Raw genomic sequence first — 25202 nt, forward strand, 5'->3', positions numbered from 1 at the left:
TTAGACCAAAAGCAGTGGACATTTATTCCTCGTTTGTGCAAGAGTGTCAAGATGCATTTGGGGATGGCTGGGACAGACCCTGTGGCCGGAGAGCCAGCGGCTCCAGCCTCTCCTGCCCGATGGCTTGGGTTACAATTCTACTAAGAGGAGATAAACTTGCAGACTCACCTACTGTCACACCAACGATGCTGGCAAATACACTTGTATACAAAGAAAAGTTTTTCAAACTACATTTTTTTCACTAGATTCAAGTGAAGACTTTGTTCCAAAAAAAAAAAAAAAAAAAGACACATACAAGTACAATTTAAAACTGTATGAACATTTGCAAATGTTTAGTGCAAAGTAATTATGTAAAAGCTACATTTTATGAAAGTTTGTGCTGATGTGTTTGGTAGGTTTTTTTCTTTTTTTTACCCTTTTACATCCATTTTTTTAGTTACATAAGGTTTCACTTACCTACAGTACATATGCATTGTGTTAGGTCCCATGCAAGTGGGAGTAATACCATCAGGCTTTGTAAAATGTCACTCTGATTCGCATTTAGTAAACTGCTTATTTGGTTTAACAGTCAAGTTCCTGGCACACTACACATCCTGATTTCATCTAAGTGCTCAAGCTCCTGTTTGCCTCTTCAGGTGCCTTGTGTGATGCAAACCAAACTGCTTCATGACTTCAGCCCAAAAAGTTTTTTTTAGAGAAATCCACCGTTAGTTTAAGCCTGTAACAAACTGCTCTGAAAATTAAAAGCCTATTCACACAAAGTTATATGTAATGACTGTAGTAATCAGTTTATTACACAGATTAATTCATTCTTGAACGTACAAGCTCCAGGGGAGCAGTTGGGTCTTTAAATACACACAAGTTTTCTGTCATATGGATTTTTTTTTTTTTTACCCTTACATCCAGAAAGACCTAAGCAGTTAAAAAACTTAAGAAAAAATAAGAGCTATTAGCTAGGTATTAACTGAGAAACCACATACAAACCAAAAAAGTATGAAGGGAGGGAGAGAGTTGAAACAAATCAACATCACTTGGTGCACTAATAGCTCCAATCCATTTAAATGGTGACCGGTTAAACTTAGACCTTGAACACAGGATGTGGGTACAGTTTCTCATTGGTCATAACATTTACCTAAGGTGTAGGTCCTTCAGAATAAAATGAATACAGAAACAGCTTCAAGTTCTTCACCTTGCTTTTCATAACTATTATGAGTTTAAAAGGATTCCACTTAAAATCCTTCATGGATCAGCAACACTGTCCCTAGAAAATCTGAAAGCCACCAGAACTCTCCCCGTTCCCATTTGATTTCCCAATTTAACTGAGCAAGGAATGCTTTTAGGCTCACAAAGTTATGACTGAAGAACCAGCTTTTCACACACACACTTCTCTGCTAGGAGTCAATGTTGGTACGGGGAAATACAGTATTTCTAGTTTGTTGTTCCAAGTATGTACAACACGCAGCACTGCTGTATCAGGTAAACATGTGCACAGGGGAAGATGAGGCGTGGGCTCATAGAAAGCAGTCAAATGGAAATCAAAAGGACTTTCTCTTTCAGAGTTCCCCTATCTTTATTTGTAGAGGTTATCCAATAATTTCTTTAATTACATCGCATACTTCTGAGTCCATTCCCGAGCTATTCTGTTGTACCTGTATGTACAAAAAGAGGATTTACTTAACATGGCATCTGCACAGCATTTCAGCTCCAGCACTCTAGTCTACACACAGCATGAAATCACAGTACTATCATCAATTTGTAAAGTTTAAGAGCAAAATTAAACATTATGCAAACAAGAAAGCTCACAGTGCTTCATGGAAAAGAAATACCTGAGTGTATTTACAACAGGAATACGTCATCTTTGTGACTGGAGGCACAAAATGGAGCTAGAACAAGGCTGAAGGGAAAGGATTTTCAGGAAGGCTTTATCTGTGCCTCCCCCAGCCCCATCTGCTGTGTCCCTGGGGAAACTCTTACTGTAGGGTTTCACTTGGTCATTCTGGAAAACACATTAACATGTTCCCCCATCTCCTGCCTCCCTGCAAAGTTAAGGCCAGGACCTACCATCAACTCATCTGCTAAACCCCAACAGCCTTATTTCTTCCTACACATTTGACTGTTTTGATGACTGATCTGTCATCAATGATCTGTCCATCAGAATCTTTTTATTCTGAAGGTAAAATATAATTAAATCCCCAAGACATCTGTAGCTTTTGCACCCAAATACCCTTTACAGCCAGAGGAAGCTCAGGATATTTGCATAAAACAAAGCAGTTGTGTGATTAACTGCACTGCTGAAAGCTTCTCTCTGACAACAGAAGGCAAGCTGTTCATGTTCTACAGAATTTGTAGAGTGAAACACAGCCTGAAGTTTCCTACAGTTATATACACCAAGTTAGTTTGGTGTTAAGAATTTAGTCTGTAGATAATGTTCTTTAGCTTAAACAATCTGACAATTCATTCATAACTAACTCTCTCCTTCATATCACTGCTCAGAGACTACCCAAGGAGCAAGTTCCTTCTGTTTAAACCCCAAATTTATTTCCTATTTTCAGAAAAAAACAGGAAGGAGTTCTGCACACTTAAAAGTGCAGACAATCACTGCTGATTGTGTCTCCATATAGGTGCTGCTGTTCTTGCAGCTCTCAAAACCAGGATGCACAAACTTCTCTAACAAGCACACAGTAGAGGAAGCAAATCTCTGGACTATTTTCCTTTCCCTGATCAGGTCTAGAAGGGAACAGAGAGGTAGCAAGTGTTTACAACAACACTAAACTATTCAAGTGCTTGTTAGCACTGAAATTTCTCTATACTTGCTTGAAAGTCCTCCTGCCCCACTGCTACAGCACTGGTTCTTCCCTTGTGTTGTTTTTGTTATTTCTGTGTATGACTCCAGACCCAGAGCTGCCATGGAATATTCTCCCATTTGGAGTAACTTGCTCTCCCTCTGGTGGTTATATGGGATTAAAGCAGCTCAGATGGTGGCACTATAAAGATCCCAGGGAAAAAAAACAAAAAAAAAATTCTAAGAAGACCACAGAGCTTTGATTTGCCTTTTTTCACTCTCATTTTTTCAATAAGCAGTTCCTCTCAGTTCCCCTTTGCTGTGTGTGGATTCTGCCCTGTCAAATTCCATGGGTTTTGGCTTCCATACTCACTTTTCTCTATCTGTTTTGTAGATCCGTGCAATCTCAGGCACTAAAGGATCATCTGGATTGGGATCACACAACAGAGAACAGATGGACAAAAGTACTAAGGAGAGAAAAGAGACACTGAATTAGTTCCAGGACAGCTGAGGACACCTGCACCAGCCAGCCCATGCACTTCCTTCCCCTCCAGCCAGCAGCATTTCTTTAAGTTTGCCAAGGAGCACCTATCCCACGTAATTCAGCTGAGTGATTTGGAACAAACTCCTTTTACCAGTGAGCTACACAACTCTTCACAACCACAACATCATATCCTGGATAGGTCTGTCCAGCAGCAGCCTTAAATGACATGAAGTGTTCTGCCTGAGCCTGGTACCCCAGAGTCCTCTGAGAAAACATCTTGCTTTGGCACCTGAAATTCAACTGTTCCCTAAAGCAGCCACCTCACTGTTGGATGATTTGGAGAAGCATTCATCAAAAGTCAAACAGCAGACAAGTCCAGCTGAAATGAAGGAAGCAAGAGCTGTTCACAGCTACTTAAGAATCACACAATGTTTTGGGTCGGGAAGGACCTTAAAGCTCATCTTGTTCAAACCCCTGCCATGGGCAGGGACACCTTCCACCAGCACTGGTTCTCCAAGCCCCATCCAACCTGGCCCTGCAGATTTATTTAAAAATAAGCTGGTCCTGTAGTGAATGAGAGGCTTCATTATTTTCCAAGCATAAGGGAAGTTGAGATGGATTTAGTGTAGAACAGCACCCAAAATGACCCAAGAATGCCCAGCTGGAGCACAGACCCCCAGAACTGGAGTGTTTCACTATAAATACACGGTGTGTGTGTCCCAGAAGGCAGAGTGACAACCCTCACCCATACAAGGAGTCAGGCCACTGCTGCAAAGCCACAAATAGCACATGGACATTCCTACACTCACTGCACAGGAGAAGGCAGGAAGTTATAAGCAAAGCATATTGGGACAACACTACACCAGGCATGGCAGGGACATGTTGCCCCACTCCTGAAAATGCCAAACATTCCCTTCTCTCAGCCTGTTTGGATCAAACAGTGCCACTCCATCTGTCCCTTCACCAATTGCAGCAAAGCAGTTGTCACAGTGCAGCCTCCAAGCAAGGTGCAGATGACAAGAGTGAGGAGTTTGAAGACACTAAACACAAATCTGCTCCAATTTCTATCACTTGCAGGAGGCAGAGCTAGCTATGAAAAATGAGAGGAAGCAGCATGCAGCCCATAAAAACAACAAAGGAGTGAAGATAGGTTAAAACAGGGCCACAAAACAGACCACAGAATGGCTTGGCTTGGAAGGCCTTTCAAAGTCCATCTCATTCCACCCCCTGCCATGGGCAGGGACACCTTCCACTAGCCCACGTTGCTCCAAGCTGTGTCCAACATGGCCTTGGACACTTCCAGGGATGGGGCAGCCACAGCTTCTCTGAACACCCTGTACCAGGGCCTTACTACACACTCCAGAGAGAAGACGGAAACAGGTCTGATTTTCATTTTTTTTTCAAGTGGGACAAGAGTGAAAGCTTCCCTTAGGTCTGAACTGCACAAGTTCCTCAGTGTTGTGAGCACCAAGAACCCAAGAACCCACTTAGATCAGTTTTCCCACCTGTTTCTGTAGACTCTTCACTAAGGAATCATCAATTCCCAGTTCAAAGCTTCTAAAACAAGTTTAGTAATAAACCAGTCTTGGTTTGGTGAACATATTTCAGATTCTAAAAAAAGGAGCAAACCTCTTTTCCCAGTTTTCCACAGTTCACTTGTGAGAGCTAAGAGCTTAATGACTGTTCCCCATCAACTGACACAGGGACCATTTACTGAGCTCTCTCTCAGCTCAGGGTGTGAAGGGCTGCAGGAGCCACTGCTGCTGAACTGCTGTCCCTTACACAGATCCAGCACCAGTTCTTTTCCTCCTATAAATCAAGTAAAGCCCATTTTAGTTTTCAATGGGAACCCCTCTCCCAGTCAGTTTAGTTTCAAAATAGCTGTTTCTCCAGCAATTTTCCTGAAGCTCATTTCTTCCTGTCTGTCAGACTCCACTGCCCTGGTCACTGAAGTTTCTTCAGCTGTAGGATGAGCAAGGCAGGTCCAATCTGTCCCCTGCCTTCACCAGAAGACACAGGAAATCCAATCAAAACTTTTCTGGTCAGCTGTTGTAACTACTCCCTCAAGTTTTATCACAGTCCTTTAAAAACTCAAGGACTTTTTTGAACACACTGGCTCAGCCTTCATCAGCAGAACCACACTGCTCTCTGCCCACTGCTCTCTGCCCACCCTCACACCCCTTTTCCTAACACTCAGCAGTTCACTTTTCAGTATCACTCCAAAAGCACTGAATAAAAATGGACACAATCATTTGGCTTCAAGCTGCACTGCCACATTCAGCTGCTTTGATTTATTTTTCTAAGTCTTCATTATTTTAAACTATTTTCATTACACTCACTCTTGTTGGTAACTTTACATCAGTCCCCTTTTATCTGTATATCCTCAACAAAAAAAACATTTTTAACTAAACTGCTTTAATTTTAATATCTTGCTGAACCCAGCTATTTGTCCAAAATCAATTCTGCAAGTTTCTCCTGAGGTTTTCCACTAGAAAACTGCACATGCTTTTAGACCAACATGCAGAAAAATGCTTTGGAAAAGGCACCACCTCCAAGTTTCAAGTGGAAGGGTAAAGGGGGAGCAACCCTTACAAATGTCAGCTGTGTACCAGAGCTCTTGGATGCATCAGAGTAATGAGTTAAACCAACACCATGGAATAAGAGACTCACCAGGCCACCTCCCTCTGCAGTCAAGATTACTGCAATGAATTCCACAGCAAAGCCCTGACATTTTCTAGTTAAATGACTACAGTATTACTATCAGGCATTAAAAAGATAATTTAAAAAAAAATTTGGAACCACAGAACCAGGTTGAATAACTACACAAGGCAGGTAAGTGACACTTCACACCTGAACACCCTGCATGGCCATAGGCAAAGTACTGTCAGCTTGGCAGCATCCCTTCAAGTCTCACTGCCAGGGATGTACCACAAGTGTGCACTCTTTGAATTCAAGTCTGGATTTTTCTCAGTAATAGCAAAATAAATTTTACTTGCCATTGACACAAGGGATTCATCCCTTGAAACGACTCTGTACAGAATTACTTCTCATCTCATCACTCTGAGCTGTCAGACCTGTCCAGCCACTAAGCAACTTAAACCACTGTCAGTTTAAAGCTCCTTTTCACTCGAAAATTGGTTTTGCTTTGTTTTATTTCACCAACCAGGCAGCCCACTGACCTCCAACCCTTCAACTACACTCCCCATGTATCTCTGCAGGCATCAGATACAATTTACTCTTCAGTGTGCTTCCTGCTGCCAGGGACCAGCACAGACCAAGTACTCCTCAACACCAAGGAGCAGAACCAAACCCATCAAGCAGAAGAGCTGCTAACAAAGTGCTTCTAGAAAATGGGCTCAGCTTCCCCACAGAGCAATGACAGAAATGCATTCTCATCAGGCAGAATAACCACTCAGCATTTAAGACTGCTTGAGTAACATGCAAAATAAGGCCCACCAGTGTGACACTGCACAACTGAAATCCAAGTTCCCAGAGCAAGACTATCCTTACAAAGCATGGAACACTGAAATTCATGGGCAATCTTTCTCCAGGCAGCTCCTCTGTGCAGAAAATCATGCCACTGACAACTTGTCAACAAAACCAGCTCCAGTCCCCCACTGCACAATCCACCTCAGCAGCTGCTCTGCTGTGCTCTCACACCACAAGGTCAGCCCACCACCCTCGATGGGCAACTGCACCTTCCTGGTTCTGCCCCACCTCAGACTGAGCAAACATAGATGCAAATTCCACATGTAAATCCCATGGCAGGGTTTCCTCTGCTATGAAGCAGCTCAGCCATTAGTCGGGACAATCCATGACGTCAGCTCTCCACAGGTCCTTCCAGCACTAGCCAAACAAGCCATGCAGAACACAATTTAAAGCCCATCTGGCTACTGGAACATTCAAATTTAGGTGTGTTAAAGCTCCTGGAACTCATAGGTGCAGCTTCCATAACACAAACCTCAAATCATTCACTTTTTTCTGCAAAGCCTGATTGGTCTAATAACCACTCCAGCCATCCCCTTGACACAGGGTACCAACCACTACAGATCCTGCTGTTTAAATCTAGCTGGAATTCCAAACAAACTTGCTCCAGTAAAGCACTCAGCCATGGGGCACTTCAGAGTAAGGAAAAGCAGCTGAGGAGCCATGGAATCTCCAGCTGAATTCACAGAAGGGAGATAAATGGCACTTATTTTTCCAAGGTAATGAGCTACCCAGGAGAAACAGCTGGTGTGTTCTGATCCAACTGCTGTTTGGTGCAGTTACTGCTCTCCAAAGAGGAGCCAGTTCAGAATCCAACTAGGAGTAAAGGTCCATCTCTAAGCAGGCACAGAGACAGCACCAACAAAATGTTGCTGACAGTACCAAGAAGGTGCTGAGATGGTTGCTCTGCATGTCAGGACAGCAGGATGACACTCTCCATCCTGGCTGGAGTCACACCAGAGTCAGGACCACTGGTAATGGAAACCTCATGCAGTGACAGAGCACTGCTGGATAAAACAGGGAAGCATCAATCCCTGGCCATTATGAGCTCACAGCAGAGGCAGCAGTGCACCCCACCTGCTCTGTCCTGGGTGAATGACAAACACTGTGCCAGGGCTTTCCAAGGACAGTGATTTGTCACCTCCTGGAGACCAGGCCATGAGTTTTGGCAGACAGAGCTGTGCTTCTGGTCCAGCCCAGTTTCTGAGTGTGAAAGCAACCACTTGTCAGCTCAGGTTTAACTGAGCCTGGTATGCTGGGCAACACCTCTGCCAGAAGAAATGGGAGCTTTGGACATGTGATGCTGCTGAGGAATTCTTAATTCTATTTTGAAGGGTTTATCCAGTTGTCCTGCTTCTCTCACCAGCAAGGGCTCCTTTGTTCATCATTAGCCTGGCAGCCTCCACATCAAGGTTCACTGCTGCTTCCATCTCTATTCCTCAAAATCAGGAAAAAACATAAGCATTCTCCTAGACAATTTGGAGTTTCAGGTCCCAAACTCTTGAAACTTGAGATGCACAGTTGTCAATGCTTTATCAGCACTGACAGATGTTAAGCTTGCAGCATTCAATACTGGAGTCACCACTGACCAACAGGTTCAAATGCCTGGCTCCTGACTGTGAACAGGCAAGATGCATCCAAACAAATGAAAGGAACTGTGGCCTCTGCTTGAGTTAAATCCTATTTCTTAACCACAACCCCATTTCCAACTCCTCCAGCAGTCTTCCCCAGCCTTACAGGAAGTGTACCTTTAAATCTGAGCAGTTTAAACTTCTGCCTTCAAAGCCACTTGCATTCCTGCTAAGTCAGTTCAACAATTTCTGGTGACAAAAGAAGAAAAGTTAAGTGTTGCCCAGTCTATCACAGACTGAGGCTGGAAGGGATCCCTGGAGATCATCTAACACAGGTTGTCCATGACCATGTCCAGGGGTTCTGGAGTATCTCCAAGGTGGGACAGCCCACAGCCTCCCACTGCAACCTGGGCTGGTGCTCAGCATCCTCACAGTAAAACTACAGCAAGTGTTTCCTGCTGTTGAGAGACCCTCCTGTGCTTCAGCCTGTGCTCACTGCCTCTTGTCCTGTCACTGGGCACCACTGAGAAGAGTTCTCATCTCCACATCCTCCCTTCAAGTATTTACAGACACTGAGAAGAGCCTCCTGAACCTCCTCTTCACCAGGCTGAACAGTCCCAGCTCACAAGGGGAGATGCTCCAGCCCTCCCTGGCATTCCTGGCCTTCACTGGGCTCTCTCCAGCACATCCCCCTTTTCCTTGGCTGGGGAGCCCACACTGGATGCAGGCTCCAGACACAGCTTTGACAGCACCCAAGAGAGGGAAAGGATCACAGCCCTGATGGCACCACTCCTCCTCACACAGCCTGCTCTGGGAAGCTGCACAAGTGCCTCAATTACAGTTGTGAGAGTTGGAAAATAAAAATGGGCATTTCCCTCAGAACCCCAACTCAGCACAGCTGGAGAGACTGACCCATGCTCTGTGACAAAGCCACCCCCAGTGATGTGGGTAAATACTACAATGGGTAAACTAAAAGCCAAGATGACCACAAAACAACTTCCTGATTTTGAAAACAGCACTGTGAATGTCCAATTCAATCTCTCATTACTATTACTTCCAGCAAGTCTTAGTGAAGTGATTCTTGAAGAGCAACATCACAGAAAACCCTCACTGCACCAGGCATAGAAGTCTGGACAGTGGGAGCTGAAGTCTTGCATGAATGAGGCTGAGGTTGCCCACTGCCCCTCCAGCACACTCACACAGGTTCCATGATTTATTTGGTACAAAACATGGGGAGAATTAGGACAGGACAACAGATTAGTCCAACCTTTACTGCAGAAGTGCTTCAGTTGAGGATTAACTCTTGCACAACCACTTGCCCCAAAAATGGCTCTGAGGATGGCTGCAATAATGTTAAACCACTTCATTCTCCTATTTCAGGCAACAGGGGTTCTTACTTGTGCAGACTTGGAGATAATGTTTTTAATTTAAGCCTACACATTCTGCTTAAGCCTTGGAGTTCAAATTACCCACCATGGTGTGGTTAAGACTATAGTTTGAGATTATTTATTCTTCAGTATGCATTCTTGAGGGAACACTGAGTTCAGAATTACTAATATAAGCAAGTCAGCTGTTGTACTGAGACAGTCACTGCTGTTCTCCCAAGTTTTAACAATTGTAGGAGGGACAGAACAAAACCCCCAAATGCCAATCAACTCTATCACAGCCACAATCACTTTATTAAATTGCTTACAGAGGGCTGGCTCCAGAGTGTGAGGAACCCCTTTACCACTGAACTGGAATTATTAAGTAGCACTGACATGATTTTTCATGTCAAAAAGTGGCACTTTAACCCAAAGGAAGTCACTGCACACCCTTTCCCCTCTCTCCTTGCAGGTTAAGGTGAAAAACATCTTCATTTACCACACATGAACTGTGAGCATAACAGTGAGCTGCTGACAGTGCTGCCTCCCAGCTGTCTCAGGAGGAAGCTGGGCATGATAAACTCTTTCCTACAAGGATTGTTTCTGCTCTGTCCAGATTTCTCAGGCAGTAGGAAGTACATTTTTTCATAGTTGTGCTCTAAGTTATCTACTTACAGATTTTAAATTCAAGCAGCTTGCTCCCAGTAGCATCCAATTTAAAGGGTGGCACAATTTAGGAACTACTCTAAGAAATCCACACTACAAATAATAAGTGGCTGCTTTGGAAGAGGTGTGAGGTTATTGCTGAATGTTTTAAGTCTTATTATTATTATTATTATTATTCACCCTAAATCACCTAATCCAACAGTTTTTCCTGCTAACAACACATTCCTTCTTTGATAACTTTGCCCAGTTACTAGAAAGCTGAAACATCCCTGAAGACACATTCTAATCTGACTGAACACAGGATTTCAACCCCAAAAGATTCAAGTTGTCTTTGTGGACTCTATTTCCATTTGTTCAAGATGGGAGCACTTCCCCTAAGTATCAGTTCTTTGCTTCTGAAGTTGAAGTCTGCCTTTTGACAGGGCATACCTATGATTCTGAGGAAAGTATTCCTATAAAATTGCCTCTAAGAATTTGCTTTGTTGTTTTGTTTTCTTCAATAAATGTAGCACAAGGGAGCTGGGACAAGGTTTTCTCCCAGGTTAGAGCTGTGTGGATGTTGTGCTGTGTGCACAAGGATATAGTTTGAAAAGGGTATGAAAAAAGTTCAAAGCAGAACACAGAGAGATTGATATGTTGAAGCATACTGCAAATGTATTTGGGCAGTAAAATTAATACTAGGATGTATTTTCTGAGTGATTAAAGCTGACAGCCATTAATAGGTAGTTCACTGCCACCCTGGACCAGCCTCTTAAATTCTTGCCCCATCTTCTCCCAATTGTCTTAATTCCTGTCTATCTTCCAGTCTTTTCAATCATCCATATGGTCACTTCAGACTCCCTAAAACAATATAGCATTTTCTTGTTAAGCAGCAATTAAATCAAACCAGAACAGACATCAGTGCTTGGGGCTAATTTAGTGCTTCTAAGAGCAGCCAGTACTGACTGAGAGCACTTCTAAGGAAACTGTAGAAACCTGACAATCAACCATTTTTTTTTCTTAATTGACACAATTTTTTCAGTTCTTTCAAGACTTTGAGCCTTGTGCCCAAGCAGATTCGTTTCTGACAAGAGACAAGGAGATATTGTTTTGCCTTTCCATCTGCTTCTGCAAATGCCTTTAGCTGGACAGAGAAGGTGGGAACTTCTATGGGTTCAGGGAAAAGCAGACTGGTGATATCCAAGGGATGTACCGGGATCACCTGTGTGAACCATAAAGTGCCTGGAAACATCACATGTACCTGGAGAGGACAGGCAACAGGAGAGCCTCAGAGCAGGGACACTGAAGGACAATGTAATCAATGTGACAACTGCAGCATTTGATTACAAGGACAGTGTGAAGCTACAGAGCAGAAGGGACATTCCTAAATAGCCATGGATAGACCTACAGATTTGATCATCAGTAAATCTACACATTCAACAGCTAAAAAATATCCAGCCTGTATCTTCTTTCAAGATGTTTAAAGCCTCCTATTTATATTAAATATGAATACTGCTTCACCAGGCAAAGGCTATATTCCAGTGCCCCAGAAGCTAACACAGTTCACAGGGACCAAGAAGCTATTAGCTAATTATTTTAGATTGTTCAAGCTAGGTAAGTTTTAAACTGTGTTTCAGTAGTCCACATCATTGGAAGTTCTGTTAAAAAAAAAAATCAACAACATGGAGCTCTCATGCTCCCTTGAAAGAGAAATTCTTTCTAATATGACCAAGAATTTGCAACTTCACTGTTTTTTAAAAGCCACATCTGCTCCCTTACATATTTTACTCTGGGAGTATCTTGAACATTAAAGTCTGCAATTGTCACACACTAGGTGTTATTTTATTTATATTTCTATCTCTTTTTAGTTAAAGTGTTCTGAGGTGAGGTGGCAGGAGTATGTACTCAGTGTAGTAAGACTTATCTGATCCACTGGCAAGGCTCAGGAGTCTCCCTAAGGCCACAGGGAAGCTGGATGTCCTGAGCATGGAACTGGCTGCAAGCTCCACGTAGAGTCACAGGACAGAAGCACTGACCACAGGAATGGATTCCAGCAGGAATGCAGCAGTTTTTACATCCCAAATCAGTACTTCATTTTAGCAAGTAAAATGAAATAAGCATTGGAGGTACCTTTTGAAATAGTTAGTGCTGGGGACCACTGTGATCGTAGAATGTCAAGACAAATGCTGCCATTACTGTTAATATTTGGATGATAGATTCTTGTTGTAAATGCAACCTGCAGAAGAAGGAAAATTTCAGTGTAGGCTCACAAATATACATCACACCACATGGTAACAGATTTATGGCAGAAGCCACTCACCTTAGGTGGTTTGAAGGGATAATCTGTTGGGAAGTGAATTGTCAAGAAAAATACTCCACCTTGATAGGGACTGTCGTTCTGTTAATGAAAAAGAATCATTGCAGCTTGAGGAGTTACTACAGGGCCACCAGTCATAAAAAGCCATGAACATCAATTCTCTCATACTTACTGGTCCCATTATTGTAGCTTGCCAATGGAACACTGAAAAAGAGAGAGATTTACTTCAGATTGGAGAAGCTCAAGTAATGATCTACTTTCTTCCAGACAAAGCAGCACAGAAAAGTCTATTTTAAAAACAAAGCCTTCTGAAAGGCTGCAGGGAAGCAAGCCAAGGAATTAAAGAGAGACAGAGCAAAGCACTCAACACTCTGCAGTCCTCACTCCAGGACTGCTGTGTACCACACATGTGCACTGCAAAAAATCCCATCACAATAAAAATCCACATAGTTCTAGGTAAGTCCTCAGACTCCAGATTGTGAGTTTAAACATTGTAATTTCTAATGAATCAGCAGCCATGACTGCCCTCTTTGAGCCAGCTACAGCAAAGGTCCAGCATGAACTCACACCTGCTCTCCTACTCAGACCTGTGACACATGCAGGGGAAGCCCAAGCTCTGAGTAAACCACACGTACAGAGGTGACCTAAAACCAGTGGTGTTCTCACAACCTTTAAACCCAATCTCCACAGAGGCCTCAAGATTTCCTTAAAGCAGCAGAAAGAACCATCCTAAGAGAATGCAGGAATAACAGTCTGCCCCATACTTGGAGCAGGATGTGCCAAGACACACTTCAGGTTTAATGGAGAGAAGTTAATGCTCACTTGTATCCATCTGCCCAGGAGAACTTTCACCTGGTAGCACAGAGGGTTTGTGAAGAATGTTGCTGTGCTGGAAAGGAAAACAGTCAAAGCTGATAGTCTCTGGGAGCTCTCTGGGTTCCTGTGTCTCCACAGGCTCCAGAGCCTGTGCAAAGAGCACCAATCTAGGAAATTATCTGTGAATAAAGATTATGGAAGCTTCCCTCAGCATGGATGTCACCTACACGGCACCTTCAGAGCTGGGGAGCTGTAGATGACCCCAGTTGTTTCAAGAAAGTCTTCAAGACAGGAAATGAAGCCACCTGGAAGTGTCTGTGCCCCACTGGCACCTCGTGTCCTCAGCTGTCAGGACTTCCTGGGCCAAAAGCAGGAGTGGTACTACCTGTTCTCATCTAGCACGAGCAGTTTTTAATTACACATGGTACAGGCATTACACAGGTACAGCTCACAATGATCTCATACAAGGAAGGAGGAAGAAAGCAGAATGGGAACAGCCCTGCAAGGCCAGGGGAGAAGAGTGTTGGGTTGGAACAGGTTTGTTTTAATCTACTCCTACATTTCTACAGGAATGTGTAACTTTCTGTACACTTCAGCACTGCTGAGTAGCTCAGAAATGATTCAGAAAGATCTTAGCAGCTCATTTTTTCCTTTTAGAAAGGAGAGCTTAGAGCTCTCAGCTCTAACATAGACAGAGGATTTCACTGCTTAAATATTCAATCTCTCAGGAGCCTGGCTTTGAGAAAGTCTACATCCAATGCAGAATTAGGAAACCAAGACAGCAGCTCACATGTAGCATTCACCCATCTTCCAGGGGTTCAGACAGTTTCCCAGGAGCTCCCTGTCACCTGCAGCAGGACAGGGAGAAACCTGGAGGAAAGGACAAAGGAGCAGCAGAAATCCCACACAACAAAACCAGTAAAAATCTCACAGGCACCAGCAGATGCTAATGAGATTCACTGTGATTGCTCTGCAGAGGCACCACTGAAAAGAGAAGCTCAAATAACCAACAATTCCTTTAAACCCAACAAAACCCCAGAAATAAAAGCATATCCACAGGAAAATCTCAACTTTTTGAAAGCTAGAAGGGAGGAGGTTTGTGTTTCCTCCCACTCAACTCCCACCCCAGACTTGGATGCTTGTTTAACCTAAGCTTTAAATCCTGATAACATCCAGGACAAGTCTGGTGAATGCAGAGATGGATTTATCATGCAGAGCTTATTCCAATTGATTCTTTCCTTTGAAATCAGCCATACAGAGGTGTTTACAGAGGCAGGGGGCTATTGGCTTTCAGTAGGTAAGCACAGGTACATGTCTGGAAAAGGCTAAGCCACTGGAAGCACACCAGTGTCATCCAATTCCCAGCATATTTCCAAAACACAGGCCAGAGGTGGGTGGAAGCAAGCTAAAACTACCTTGCCAAGAAAATCTCATCCCTACAGTTCAGGCAGGAACAGCCCTTGCCTTGAGGTTCATGACCCATAGGGATGAGAAGCTTATAGCTGGGGACAGTTTGTATCAGCTGGAATAGCCACAGGACAGCACTCTGCAAGCACAGCATGTCCTGAACGCTGGAAATGTCGCTCTGACAAGGCAGCTGCTGCAGACCTGGAGCACAGGGACCTGGGAGAAGGCGCCTTTCTGTTGCTGCCACTGCTATCCACTTACACCCATCCAAACTGAGACTCTCCAGAACAAAAGTCTTTCATTAGAGGTCTTTCAGAAAGGTGGTACCAGGAGAACTGAAGAATACTTTAAAGCTTTCTGTACTCAGCAGTAACTTTCCATTCTCAGCCCTCACCAACTTCTGTTACCACCTCCTCTGCCAGACAATCGTCATCACCTTTGATAAGGCTTTGGAAAACACAAAGTAGTTTATCATGGCACAAATCACACTTGCTAATTTAAAGGAATAAAAGCCTCTGACTGGCTCTCCATCTTAGTCATTTCTTGTCTATGAAACTACAAACCTCTTTGAAATAGTGTTTGGAAAGCAGAAATAAGTTGTGAAGTAACAACTGCTAAACATGCAAAACCAAACTGGGCTTCCACTCATTTGAAAGAGCTGCTGAACAGGAACATTCCCACTAATTTCAGTATTTTCACCCTCAGGTTTCAAGTGCCTTTTTTTAATGTAGCCCTACATTTCTACAGGAATGTGTAACTTTCTATACACTTCAGCACTGCTGAGTAACTCAGAAATTAGTCAGAAAGACCCTGGTAGCATTTTTTTCATTTTAGAAAAGATACCTGAGCTTAGAGCTCTCAGCACAAAGAAGGAGGGTTTCCCTGCTCCACTCTCCTCTCTCTCAGGAGCCTGGATGCTTTGCTGACATCACTTGTCAGACCACACTGCACAGCAAATTCAGTGTGTGCTGTTTAAGGGGCACTGCAGTCACAGCTTCCAAGGGGTCTCAGGGAGCCTTTTCCAAATGTCAGAGCTGCTACAGGAAAGAGTGTGAGCACAGACCAGAGCAACAACTCCCAGCCACACCCCAGGTGAACAGACTTGGAAGGTCAAGAAGATTGTCCGAGGCTGTCCCTTACACAGGACCTAGCAGGGCATGCTGATTGAAGTACAGTTTTCAGACACCATGTACAGTTTAGATATCTGAGTTCAGAAGGCTGTGGGCAGCTGCTTGCTGGTTTGACCACAGATCTACTGAGGTTTTCTAACACCATCCCCCATGAGAATTCCAGGACAGTTAATTTCAAAGGTGTAATTTAAGATGTGCATTGAGTTGCCCAATCAATAGAGTGGGAATAACACCACTGGCACACAAGGAAGGTGTAAGAAATAAGGAAGAGCAGCAAATTTAAAATCAGGAGATGGAGTATTATCTAGTACTCTAAAAGAAACAGTTCCTTGCTGAAGAACTGGACATCCCATTTCAGAAGGAAAAGGAAAAACATGGCAGAGGGCAGGTGCTTGCTGAGAGCAGATACTCACTGTCATCCCCGACAGGCCCTGCTGAACACTGTGCTGGAGGATCACGTGCCAGGTCGTTCAACTCCTAAAAAACAGGAAGAGTTTGTTTCACTTCATTTCAAAAACAACCATGTCATTGCTCAAAGGCTGCTAGGGGCACTCTGGCAGAACCACAGAACTAATAACCAGGACTCTGCAAAGTAAAGTTGCATCTTAAACCCAGGGGATACATTTGGCACAGGCCTCAGTGACCTGTCCAGGCTCCAGAGCCCTGAGTCACAGCAATCCTCACGTCACAGGGGTTGTCAGATCTGCCTGCACTGGTCCCAAGCATTACCAAGGTATTATATCTTCCACCAGCCCTGGGTCACAAAGAGATAAGATGGCCTCAATCCAACAACTCTCAGTATCAGCCTTATTTTATTCCCTCAGTTGTAACAGTTCCAGTGCTGCTCCAGCTACAGTGATCCAGTTTATCAGCTCCACAGGCAGCCTGCAGCACACACAGCTCCCAGAACCTGGGGCTGTTTCACCTCCACACATACACATCATGGCTGGAATGGAATAAAACACAAGACCTTTCATACCTACAGACCTCATTGAAACTCCCACTTTTCAGTGGCTGTGTCAGTCAAATTTTCCTCTGAAGAAATCTTATTATGAGTGTGAACAGTCTCAGTAACTCACAGTACACCTGAACTATGCTATTTTGCTTCAATTTGAAGCAGAATTTCAGTATGGTTCAGAGTTACTGTTACCAGTAATTCACATCAGCCATTTGCTCAGGAAGTGGATGTTTGGTGGGAAATGCAAATAAGAGTAAAACTTTGAAGTCAAACTTTATCTGCTCCATTTCTGGCACAGTCACTGACCTGCTTTGCATGATGGGCCTGAACATATTACCATTTTTCTCTGTGAACTCAGTCTAGAAAGCTGAACACATACCAGATAAGGATTATAACTATTATCTAGTGCTCAGGAAACACTCCCATGCTCTCCCTGGTCCATTGTGTGTTCAGCTTTTCACCCCCCAGAACAGTCCAAACTGGAATCTCCATACCAGGCTTTTGGCAGACAAAACATTTAAGTACAATGATTAAGACAAGCTGATTGCAGGAATGGAAGAAATTTGTCACTTAATGGCCTTTTGTTATTTACAGGCAGTGATTAAGCTCTTGAACAGATGATCTCTGGGAGTTCCAGCTTCTACTTCCCAGGAACTGGGAGGCCACCACTAACCAAACCCACAGGACACAAATGCTGCCTCACATCAAACACATCAATCTGTGGATTTCCCCCTCTGGATGCAGTGCCCCAGAAAACTTCACAGGCCCTGACACACACACACAAGTTTGGGTTTTGCCCTCAGCAGCTTCCAGCTTCTAAAGAGCACTGTTGGAAGCCTCCTTGACTTGACAGCAGACTGGGGAAGCTATTCCAGTGCTCCTGCTGGGCTTTTTCCACTTGGTGATCAGCATGAACAGAACAGACACTGAGCATGCAGCACCTGCTGAAGAGTCTTCTCCCTCCTGCAGGTGGAGAGAGCATCTCCAAGTGTTTTCCAAAAGCACAAAGCCCTTTGGAGCTGCTTCAGCACCCTGAACCACCAGAGCAGCACAGGAATGTGGAAAAACCTACACACACCTTCCTCAGGGTCAGCCTAGTCAGGCTACAAAGGATGAAGTGAGTCTACAACACAAAAACTTTCAAATAGCAATGTACCTACTCCTTCTAAAGGTGTATGGTGTACAGACCACTTCCAAACAGTATTGGACTCTGATTTTCTGGAAAAAAAACTATTTAATCCTATTGTATTCACAACCCCAAACACACAACTAAAAAAAAAATACTCCTTACCACTTCTCATCCCATTTTATTTATAGTATCAATACTATACATCCACAAGACTCAAAGTACAACTGTAAGCAGTAAAGTTTAAGTAGCAGCAGTTTCTCATCAAAATACTATTTCATTCTCTAAATCTTCAGTTCCAGGGAGACTTCTGAATTTTCTGAAGCCCTGGGTATTATCTCAGTAGAAGGTGATGACTTACAACAACCACTTGTATCAGTGACAAGGTGGCATTTCAGATTCTGCTCCGTAAATTCACAGAGTGAAACATCACAGATTAAAAGGTCTATGTAAAAATCAGTGTGTAAGCTCCTTGTGCTTAAAAATGTATTGCACCAACTCTCAATTCCAGCCCTTGCAGCACAAAACTCCCCAGATTTTGTAAGAACAGCTTGGAGAATAAGTCCAGCTCCTCCCCTTCACCCCTCAAGACTCCTCTGGAGTGCAGGCACCAGCTGCTCCTGCCTAGAGGAGAGGCAAACACACCCCTGGATTTCCTGGCAGAGCACTGATAAACCCTTTAACATGCTGTGCCATTCCCTTCCAGCTGCTCCAAGACTCCCACCACAGCTGCAGAGCCAAGTTTAGGAACAGGAAAGGAGCAGCTCATGGCTGCATCTACCCAGGCACCACAGAGAGGAGCACCCACAGCTGCTGCACAGAGCCAGGCACCTGCCCCAGAGGTTGCTCTGCCTTTTGCAGGCTCCTGTGCAGTCCCAGCAAGGTCTTGGCTTCCAGCTGTTGCTGAGGGATTCTGAGAACCACCTGGTTTCTGTAACTCAGAACAAATGACTCTGGAGTTCCCATAAAACTGGAACTCATAACACATGGAGGATTCGGTTACAGTTTGGTTTCATCTACAACCTGAATGTATTGGATCTCAATACAAGCCCCACTGTTTTTTTCCTGTGATCCAGGAAGCCTTGCTGGTCCATGATCAAAACTGACCTTGACCACACTGATATTAAGCCAAAACCTGAAGAAAGGCATAGCAGTTTCCACTCCAGACAGTTTTGATCCTTAAGCACATGCAGGTTTTGCTTCAGGAATTTACAAGCAGCCTTTAGATCAAGTTCCAGTTTGAGTTACTCAGCTCCCAGGGCTGCCTCACCCTGAGCTGGCTTTCCAGCTGAAGGCATCTTACAGAATTTAAAGTTTTTGCCATCTCCCCTAAGCAAAATACCCCTGGGGCTGGGCCCACTGCTGTGGATCCTACCATTAACCTGACCCAACTCACATTAGTGAGTCCCTTAGCAAAAATGAGGAAGTGGAAGCACACCACAAAGCAAGGTTCAAGGTGTCCTGCCTAAAGGTCAGCTTGAACAAACCTACTACCATTAAATCCACGAAGGAGATACCCTAAAAGCTAAAAGGAAAATCTCACAAGAAACTGACATTTAAGCTCCAAACCCCAATTTAATTGTGCTCTTAAGTTCCCAACAAACCAAGCCCTACTCAGGGGTTTCAGGGAAGCATTTTGAAGAAGATGGAATGTGCTTATACCACAGATCACCCAGCTGTGCTTCCCAAGTCATGAAAGGCATCAGCTGCCAGCAAGGCCTCGAGGCTCACAGGTAAACCAGTGCCACCAGCCTTGCTCAGCCCCACACCACCCTCATCCCTACCTCCCTCCTGCTCTACTTCCCAGGAGCTGGTACATTGCTTTAAAACACACAGTGTGCAGACATCCACAAACTGCACAAGCTTTCAAAAAAACTATTAACACAATTGGTTTAAGTCTTGCAAGTTTTACCCTTCATATATTTCAAGTTATAATTATCAACTCCAAAGACATTTGTTAGTGAAGTTCCGATTTACTTCTCTAGACAACAAATCCCTCCCCAGTGTAACACACTCCTGGTAAAACCTGCTCTGGCCAAAAGATAAGACTAGTTTTAAGGATTAAGTTAATGCTAATACAGCCTTCAGTAAGAATAACCAACATAACTGGCAACATCAAGAAGCCAATCAGGCAAGTAAAAAGCCAGCCTGCTTTAACAGTCAGCTCCAGCAATTTTTCTGAGCCTTGGTACAAAGCAGAGCTCCTCAAATCCACTCCAACACACTATATGGTTTCCTCTGGATTATCCAAAGTCCTCTTAGCTTGAACTCCATGGGCTTTCCACTCTGCTCCAGTCTGAGCTGCTTTCACACTGCACTTTACTGAGACCACATTAGCTTGATTATAAACCTAATTTCTGTCTCAGGTTGCTGCTGTAAGTGAAATAAGCTTTTCATCTGCCTTTAGCAAGTTTACTTGCCTGAAGCCCCTGAACCCTTCAGCAACAGGCAGTGGAGGGAGATGTTATAAAATCCTGACTTATGTAACCAAAAAGGAACTCGTATCCACTTTAGCTATGATTTGTTCCCAGTTCCCAACAGAGTAAAGCCAAGCAATGGGGAATGAGGGCCAAAGTCGAAGGGATCACACCCTGCCTCACCTCAGGACCATGGCACAGAGGAGCTGCCAGTCCCTGTGCAGGGTCAACAGGGCAGGAGGGTGGGAAGAGCCTGTGCACCTTCCCTGGGCCAGTAGCATCTCCCTGCCAGGTGCCACAGCCTGCATCCAGAGGCATTTCCTCAGCCCTGCTCTCTGGGCAGGAGGCAGTGTCACACGTGCACCAAGGTCAGACCAACAATTCCCTACAGTGGCCATAGGTGCTCTCCCACCCACAGGATTGTCATTCCAGAGTGTCTGCCACTCTAATGCTGTCACCACAATTAACTGAAGCATTTTAATCCTTTCCTTTCGACAAAAACTGCTTTTGCAATGCTCAAAGTCACACAGATCCCCCAACCCTGACTCCTCACAAGACTCTGCAGAGGTCAGAAGGCAAATGAGCAGCATGAGAAGTCATGAAACACAGCAATAACAAAGTACATGTTATAAACAAGCTCTGATGTAATTGCCACCTTTCCTTTTTATTTTTTTTCCCCAAAGCCTGAACAGGAAGAAGACCAAAGCAATGTGTAACTTCCTCCTGGTGTAGAGTCTGAGTATCAAAACACCTCTCTAGCTAACAGAAGCTGCAGCAGCATTCTCTGTACACAAGCTCTCCAACACAGATGGGCTGTGCTGGCAGCTCCACGCACGCAGCAAGAGGCCCAGCGGAAGAACCCAGTTGCTCCCACTGGCTGCTGTACAGAACTGGCAGCACAGAAATGACACCAGGTCTGCTCAGCACAGGTAGCACAAAGACAACTCTGACCACCAACACTGCTCTGCACCCTTGTTCTCACACATCCCACCCACAGGCACTGCTCCTTCTGGCAGAACTGATGTCTAAGCATCTCTGGACTGCAGGACTACAGCAAGTATCACCACCCTCTTCCACAGCTACACAGCAACAGCCCTGTGCAATTCAGTTTAGCTACCTGGTTTTTGGGCCTATGCATTATAAGCAGTAGTAATCCCCAATTCCTCTGCTACAGAAAATGTTTTACTTGAGCAGGGCTCAAGCACAGCTGCTGCTTTCCCTTCCCCCTCACCCGCGGATCACACAGGGGAACCCGTGAAAGACAATGAGCCAACCTTTTCCTTGCTTTCCCATTCAAAGAACTCCAAACGGTGCCCTAGTTATCCACTTAGAGGTATTGCATTCCCTAAAGATAAGCAACACAGATGGGTTTGGGGCTGAATCCAAAAGGTTTTGGCATAAAACTTAAAATGGAAGGCCCTCCTGTACATCCCTCCTATCCTGCCTTTGGACTGCTTCACACTGCTTTTCTTATAAAATACATTTAGAATAAAATAGATTCTTTTCACACATATATAAAAATACCAATTCAATTACAATACTTCAGTGTTAGCCCCGAGGACTCTGCCTGCCAGTATTGCTTACACCCCAAACACTTCTCACAAGGAAAGATTTCAAGTTTCAGACCCATGATCCAATAAAAGCACCTAAACAAGAATTTGGAGCCCGAAATGTTGTGGTGAGTAACACAGGCAGCAATCTGAGAGCAGGTCTCACCCAGCCTGAGCTCTTTTGGAGCATCTGCGTGGAGAACAGCTGCTGCTGTGTACACACATGTTACCCCAGGCCGAGCCTCTGCACAATCCCGAGAGCAACTGTGCCACCAGTGACACACTGGGACGGACCCTGCCGGCTCCTGTGCCGCCTCACACGCCAGCAACAACACCGGCTCACTGCTTGCTCTGCCCCCTCTCCCAGCCCAGCCCAGTTCAACATACAAGAGGCCATTTCAGGTAACACTGTATCAAACCTTCACTCTTGGGATTTTCTCCTTTCCTGTGCTATCCGAGGACACAAAAATTTTGACAAAAACCTCACAGAAAGCCTTTGCGGTTCAGTAAAAACCCCAACCGCCAAGAGCAAGAGCCAGTGGCCAGACTGAGCCCTGCACACTGATATACCACGACTGATAACACCCTTAAAAAAAAGCCAAAGCAGCAGTTTTCTCTCTATCATGTCTCTGAGTTCGAGTCCACTGGGATTATTCCTACTCACTCGACATTCTGCAGGCTTCTGCTCCTGCCACAGGCTGCAGCAGCAAAGGTCAGAAACTGGCTGTCCCCTCGTTATCCTGACAGGGACGGCCACTACACACTCCCAGAAACCAGAGCAACCCTGAGATGATGATAGGAGTGCTCTCCACGGGGTTTAAAATAGCCAGAGCGTAAACAGCCAGCCATGATTACTGAAGCAGTTACACTGAGACACCCACAGCAACTCACTCAGAGTGCTCCTTCCAGCCTGTAGCTTCACGCCCATCCAACTTCCAAAGCATCTGGGCTGCTACAACAGGCAGATTTCCCTCCCCACACGCTGGTTTGTGGAAAAGCTTCCTCCAGCCCCATCATCTCCCTCTCCTCCACAGGCACCACACTCACTCCACTGAAACTCTCTTAGCAGAGCTCACACAAAAGTGCTTTGGTGATGTTCTCGCTACTTCCCAAGGCTTTGAAGACTCTCATATCCCTACACAGTCCCTATTATCTCTCGGGATTCCTAATGCTTGAAAAGCAGCATGAAGAGCCAGTCCACAAGCACCCAACGTTAACAAAGACTTCACACATGCAGCTTTCCTCTGTCACAAACCAGCCTGGAAACACACGTGCTCTCAGAGTGCTGACTCCTGACCCTCAGCATGCACTGAGCTACAACCAAGCAGCTTTCCTGAGTTACCTGACACAAGATTCACCCTCCCCACGACAGCCCTGCACTGCCTGTGTGTGCCCAGCCCCCCACAGCCACATTTACCCTATTCAGCATCCACTGGTGTGTCTCCCAGCCTGTGAACCCACTGCCAAGGAGTAGGAGCCCTTCCAAAGCACCTGTGAGCCCACAAACACTGTGGAAGAGTCCACATAATAACCTAAGGACCACTAAAGTAAGGACAGAAAATTGCAGAGAAGCAAGACTCAGCTGAACACAACTTCCTTATGTAACTCACTACCAGATCCACAGCTGGAAAATCCAGCAGTCTAAAATCATACTCCAAATACCTCCCTTCCCAGGGCTACCTATGCCACAAGCGTAAGTAAGGCTTCAAGCTCTCTTCCATTTTCTTCTCCACCTGAGCTTTAACCTGATCAGTAGGACACATGAAGCTTCACAAAGCCTCCAAGGTAACCTACAACCAAAGCAGAGATATTAACACAGACCCAACACTACACACGAAACTAAACAGGGCTCTAGAGTGAGCCGTGAAGCAGTGAGTTTACAGCTGGTTCTAGATAAAAAATAATTTACATAATGATCAAGAGGAGAAACACTACGGGGGGGCTGTTTCCTACACCAGAACCTTGTACAGATTCCAAACTGACAGCTACACATTTCGCAGGGAAAAAGATAAAAATTCCCTGCCTGAGTCACCAAGGCAATAAAAGTGGACTGCAATTACCGTCGAGGGTTTTTTTCCCTGGTAAAAGACACTGATGATCAAGCAAACACTGTCCTAAGACGGCAACGGACTGGGCAGCAGTGTTTTTCCAAAAGGCCAGGACATGGAGCACGGCACAGCTCCGCTCCAGGAGAAGGCAAGCTCGTAGCTTCCCCTACAAGCCTGCGGGATGACTCAGGCTGTAGAACAGCGCTAGCTCCATTAAAAGAGCACACCATACTCCTGTGTGACAGGTTTACAGCGTTCAGCTGCCCGACACCGCGATCCTTGTCGCTGCTGGAGGAGGCAGAGGAGGCCTTGGACACGGGGCTCCGAGACAGCCACGCCGGAACTTCCAGCGCGGGCCACGCTGCGCTCCTGGGGGCGCCTTCCCCCAGCCGGGCCGAGCCCCCGCGGAGCCGCAGCAGCTGCCGGGGCCGCCGCCACCCCCGGCCCGGCCCCAGCGCCTGCGCCCCCTCGCGGCCCCGGCCCGGCCCCGGGGGCCACGTTGCTCCAGAGGGGGCCCGGCCGCGGTGCAGCCCCGCGGGCAGGCCCGGCCTGGCCCCCCTCGAACAAAGCGGCCGCGGCCCCCGGGAGCGGCCCCTGCGCTGCCGCCCGGCCCGAGCCCCGCGGGGGGGAACCCGGGCGGGCCCGGCCCGGCCTGCCCGCCCCCCCCCCACTGCAGGCCCGGGGCCGTGCCGGGTTATATAAGGCGAGCGGGCCGGGGGGAGCGGGGCCGTGCGGGGCCGGGCCGGTTCGGCCCTTACCTTGTGGATTCTCTTCAGCGCCATTGTGTGCGCGAGGCGGCGGCAGGAGGGGCGCGGGCGGAGGGAGGGGGCGGCCCGCGGGACTATTTGCGAGGGGAGGGGGGGAGGAGGAGGAGCGCGGAGGTGGCGGCTGCGCGGGGAGGGGACGGGGAGGGACGAAGCGAGCGGAGGGGCGGGAGGGGACCGGGGCCCCCCGGGGCGGCGGGGCCGGGGCCTGGCCGGTGTCGGGCGGTGGCGGCCGCGGGCTCAGCGCTGCCGCAGCTCCTCCGTTCCCTCCGCCGCCGCCGCTTTATGCGCTGCCTCCGCGCCGCCCGCAGCGGATCACTCCGCCACAGCGCCGCCG

General features: G+C 46.0%; 1 protein-coding gene across 1 annotated transcript; it reads right to left on the reverse strand.

Annotated features, from left to right (window-relative positions):
* On the reverse strand, nt 1–24967 carry UBE2D2 (ubiquitin conjugating enzyme E2 D2). The gene is made up of 7 exons (XM_033072956.1): nt 24860–24967; nt 16416–16479; nt 12822–12853; nt 12653–12730; nt 12463–12568; nt 3156–3249; nt 1–1649 (listed from the first exon to the last, which is right to left on the reverse strand). Exons 1-7 carry the CDS (start codon nt 24881–24883, stop codon nt 1604–1606), a joined length of 444 nt encoding a protein of 147 aa, XP_032928847.1. The 5' UTR covers nt 24884–24967; the 3' UTR covers nt 1–1603.
* Nucleotides 24968–25202: the final 235 nt, after the last annotated feature.

Source organism: Catharus ustulatus, chromosome 15 (genome assembly GCF_009819885.2).
Source record: "Catharus ustulatus isolate bCatUst1 chromosome 15, bCatUst1.pri.v2, whole genome shotgun sequence".
NCBI classification, from domain to species: Eukaryota; Metazoa; Chordata; class Aves; order Passeriformes; family Turdidae; genus Catharus; species Catharus ustulatus.

Excerpts from the sequence above, each read along its gene's own strand:
- UBE2D2 (XM_033072956.1), bottom strand. The coding sequence starts at position 24,883 with ATGGCGCTGAAGAGAATCCACAAG. Across the intron at positions 16,480-24,859 it reads CGCTGAAGAGAATCCACAAG|GAGTTGAACGACCTGGCACG; the intron begins GTAAGGGCCGAA and ends CCTGTTTTTTAG. Across the intron at positions 1,650-3,155 it reads TACAAAACAGATAGAGAAAA|GTACAACAGAATAGCTCGGG; the intron begins GTGAGTATGGAA and ends TTGTACATACAG.